General features: G+C 37.8%; 1 protein-coding gene across 1 annotated transcript in view; it reads right to left on the bottom strand.

Moving 5' to 3' along the window:
* DNAH6 (dynein axonemal heavy chain 6) overlaps positions 1-4536 on the bottom strand; it is a 300028-nt gene that overhangs the window by 238183 nt on the left and 57309 nt on the right. Inside the window, exons 6-8 of the mRNA XM_024129964.2 lie at positions 3850-3984; positions 3639-3759; positions 2848-2965 (exon numbers count right to left, since the gene is read on the bottom strand). Coding sequence (XP_023985732.1) covers positions 2848-2965; positions 3639-3759; positions 3850-3984 — 374 coding nt within the window. The remainder of the gene's footprint in view (positions 1-2847; positions 2966-3638; positions 3760-3849; positions 3985-4536) is intronic.

Raw genomic sequence — 4536 nt, 5'->3', positions numbered from 1 at the left:
TGTCATACAGAGTGAAGTAAGTCAGAAAGAGAAAAACAAATACCGTATGCTAACACATATATACAGAATCAAAAAAAAAAAGGTTCTGAAGAATCTAGAGGCAGGACAGGAATAAAGACACAGACGTAGAGAATGGACTTGAGGACACGGGGAGGGGGAAGGGTAAGCTGGGACGAAGTGAGAGAGTGGCATGGATACATATACACTACCAAATGTAAAACAGATAGCTAGTGGGAAGCAGCCGCATAGCACAGGGAGATCAGCTCGGTGCTTTGTGTCCACTTAGAGGGGTGGGTTAGGGAGGATGGGAGGGAGATGCAAGAGGGAGAGGGTATGGGGATATAGGTATACGTATAACTGATTCACTTTGTGATACAGCAGAAACTAACACACAATTATAAAGGAATTATACTCTAATAAAGATGTTAAAAAAAAAAAGATTAGGGGGAAGGAGTGGGTGTGACTATAAAGGGGTAGCATGAGGGAAATATTTACAGTGACAGAATAGTTTTGTATCTTGATTGTGGTGTTAGTTACACAAATCTACACATGTGATAAAATGATCCACTGTACACCATACAATGTCAATTTTCTGGTTTTCATATTGTATTTATAGTTATGTAAGATGTAACCACTGAGGGAAACTAAGTGAAGAGTACACAGGACCTCTCTGCACTTTGCAATTTCTTGCAAATCTATGATTATCTCAAAATTAAAAAAAAAATCAAACTGCCAGAGTTCAAATCCAGGCTCTACTCTCCCTGTATGAACTTGGGCTTATTTAACTAATCTGTGCATTGTTTTGTCATCTGTAAAATGAGGACAACAGCATCTACCAAGTTATGGCAAAAACAAAGAAAATAATACCTAAAAAAGGATGAACTCCTGATACGGAATGTGGATGAATCTCAAAAGCATGCTAAGTAAAAGACACAAGAGACTATATATTACATAGATCTGTTCATATGACATTTTGGAAAAGGCAAAAACTATATAGGGAAAGAAATCAGATCTTGGTTGCCTAGAGCTGGATATAAAGAGAGGGGACTGAACACATCTCTGAGTAATGCCTTTTGGTATAGTTTTGACTTTTGAAGTCATCCTGATATTCTACATATTCAGTAAAATAAAAGTAAACCAACAAGGATGGGGGAAAACAACGTTAAACTAAATGCAAACAAACCAAATCAATCCAATTAACTGTATTTCAAATGTGCAACATAACCAAACTGAGCAGGGCAGAGAGTAATCCAAATACTTTCACTATATGCTCTCAGTCTAGGGGGAAAAACAGCAAACAAATCCTAACTGTTTTTAGTACGTAAATCCAAATTGAGGAACATCTGAAAAAACAACTGGCCTGTATTCTTCAAAAATCTCACTACCATGAAAGACAAAGAAAAGCTAAAAAGTATAGGTTAAGGAGATTAGAGACATGACAACTACATGATCTTGAACTGTATCATTTCTTGGAGAGAAAAGAAAATGTCTTAAAGGACATTATTGCAACAGTTGACAAAAGTGAAATACTGTAACTGTAGATTAAAGTATCGAAATATTAAAAAAAGAAAAACAATACTGCTTCAGTTTTCTGTACTTACTACCTATTTTTGAAAGTGACTCTAAAGCAAGTATTTAAAATTTTAAATATCATAATTTCTCTTTGACTTTCCATTTATATTACAATATCAGAGATTAATTGTCCAGAACAGTTGTTCTTAGACATTCTTCACTTTAAAGCACAAATATACTCAAATATATAGCATCAATTTAGCTAGGCATTCTAACCATTCAGTAGGATATTTAATGAGCAATATAGTTACGAAAAAAGCACATAGCTCATTAGGGGCCATAAGATTTTTTTAAAAGATGCTTTAAAGAAGAAATCAGTAAATATATATCTGTGACTTACATTCTAATGGTAATAAAATCTTTGCTATTGAATAAATGTTGTTTGACAGCAATTGCTAACCCAAAGATGAAAATTTAATGTTTCCCTACTTGAGTGCTTAGAATGTAAACTGAGTCAGCAAGGCATTTGAAATAACTTTTTATGCTGCTTAAGTGGAGCCTGAGGGGTCTCTAGCCTATGATAGTGGCCTCAGGACTGCTTCACTGCCTTCTGTTGCAATACAGACATTATTACCAGATAATCTCACATATAAACTGGGGCACAATTAAGATTTATTAAATGGTTGTAAAACGCGGACCAAGTTAGTGAGCACGGAGTAACAGTCATCAGTGTTTCCTAGTGCCACATACAACTCTTCAGATAGTGTTTGGTGATTTTGTTTGCAAGAGTTAGTTGCAGTGATGAGGTTTTAGAATGATGTGGAATCCAAACTCTGGGACAATGGCAAGACCCGGTTGGGTAAGCAGGTGGAAGGTCCTGGTGAGATCCTGGAAGGTGGACTTTCTTCCCTGGTCTCCCCGTGGCAACCTGCCTTAGGAAGAGGGTGGAACTTTGTGTGGCCACGCAGCTGCCTGTAGCTCTTTAGGGACCAGACAGGTGGAGTAGACCCTTCAGATCCACTCAAGGAGGCCCACAAATCTCTGTGCGCCTGACTTCTCCTTACTACAGCCTGCCCAGTGGTCCTGGCTGGGCTAGAGGGAAACAAAGCCTTAGTGATCAAAGAGAAGCTCTTGGCCTTGGACATGCCCTCTACTTTCTCTGGCTGCTTTGCTAGGTGGCAGCTGGAAGGGCAGGCTTCTGGAGCCTGCATTCAGGTTACTGTGTCCTCCAAATCCCTTATCACTAGTGAATCCTGTGATGGTGGCTTTAACATTAATGAAACTTGAGAAGGAGGGATGCTCTAGTTTTTCTTGAAAGAAAGAATAACAATTTACCATGTTAGCCTCATGCAGTGATGCCTTTTGCTGGCCTGCTCCATGTATGTCATTTTCTTGGAGTCTCCAGATGTAGGCAACTCAATGAGGCTTCTGCTTTCTGGCATTTTACAGTGACCTAAGAACAACAGAAGACACAACAACAAGAATTCTTGGGTAAAAACTCCATTTCTCTCAATATGGATTAAGAGACAAGTAAAATTCAAAAATGACAAAATTCTTTGGTTCATGAGCTATTTCAGACTCCAGAAAACAGCCCAGTTATCCAAACAAATTCCACATCAAAGGATTTCAACTTAACAAAAGACTCTAGACAGCTTACTAACATCTTCTTTAACAGGATCTGATCTCTGTCCCATGCCACCTCTTTCCAGGAACACATTTACCCTCCTTTTCTGCCTGAATAAAATTATCCTTTAGAGTCCCTGCCAGCTGGGGCCAATTCTGAGATCCATCCAATCCCTTAATTTTAACAAACCTATTGTCTGTACTAGTAGGTTGGACGTATGTTTAAGCAGAGAGGCCCCGAGTCCACTATAAAATGCTTGCGAAATAAAGGTTCTGTAACCAGTTTAGAAATACTATGCACAAGCAAGGGTAATGCAAGGAAGATGTGGTACTTACTGTTTTATCCCCTTCTACAATATACATTGAATTTATAATCTATCAAGCAAAGATTGGAAGAATTGAAAAATAGGGTCCTTATTTAAAATAGAAAAGTGGAATGAAAATGAGTTAACATTTCGGAAAGCCACCACTTCTGATCTGTTGAAATTCTTTCCCTTTCATACCCTCAATAGGTTCATATTCACAGTCATCAGGCATAAATCCTGCAGCACACAGAGCAACTCGACAAGCCTTTCTGACCACTTCTTTGGCCTCGTTTCGAAATTCTTCTAGGCGCTCTGTCACCTAGACATTGATAAATATGTATCATTAGTGGTACTAAAGTATCAGTAATAGGGAAAAAAAATCTTGAAACTTATAGACAAAGTTCCTCACCTCCTCTAGCCATACGGCTTGTGCAGCTTTAAATTCTTGCAGGGTGTAGGTGTGATATTTTTCAATATAACAAAGTCCCATAAAACTCAATTGATAACACAATTTATTTATTTTAAGGAGAGCTGGTTGCAAATACTAAATGAAAATAGAAATTTATCATTATTTAATAAAAAAAACCCTTGCCTTTTAGAAGTATAAAAATATTGGGAAAGCAAGAATGGTAATTAAGGAAAATAAATAGCTCTATATGTTAATTTCAGCTGCAGCTACAAAGTGCATACATTGAAAAGGGACACTTCTGAAATTTTGTTCTGAAAGTATTTGAATTATCAGATTTAATTTGTCTGAATTCTTTTCTTTTCATTTTGAATACATGTCTTTTAACCATGAATTTGAGGGCAAGTAACAGGATGGGGCACGATCTTAAATTTCACTAGGTTTGGCTAATAGCTATTAAAAGATTCTTAGTGTTACCTTAGGACTTTACAATGTCCAGTCACCATGATAATCGATGGGCCCATTTATTGATCTAAGAGGTTATGGTATAGAACAAATACAAATTTTAACTTTAAAATTTCAGTGGGTAACAGTCACTATTAAGAATCTACCTTGGGGCTTCCCTGGTAGCGCAGTGGTTGCGCGTCCGCCTGCCGATGCAGGGGAGCCGGGTTCGTGCCCCGGTCTGGG

The sequence above is a fragment of the Physeter macrocephalus genome, chromosome 12 (assembly GCF_002837175.3).
Source record: "Physeter macrocephalus isolate SW-GA chromosome 12, ASM283717v5, whole genome shotgun sequence".
Lineage (NCBI taxonomy): Eukaryota > Metazoa > Chordata > Mammalia > Artiodactyla > Physeteridae > Physeter > Physeter macrocephalus.
Note: the sequence above shows the minus strand (reverse complement) of the source record. Positions and strands in the feature narration are given on the sequence as shown.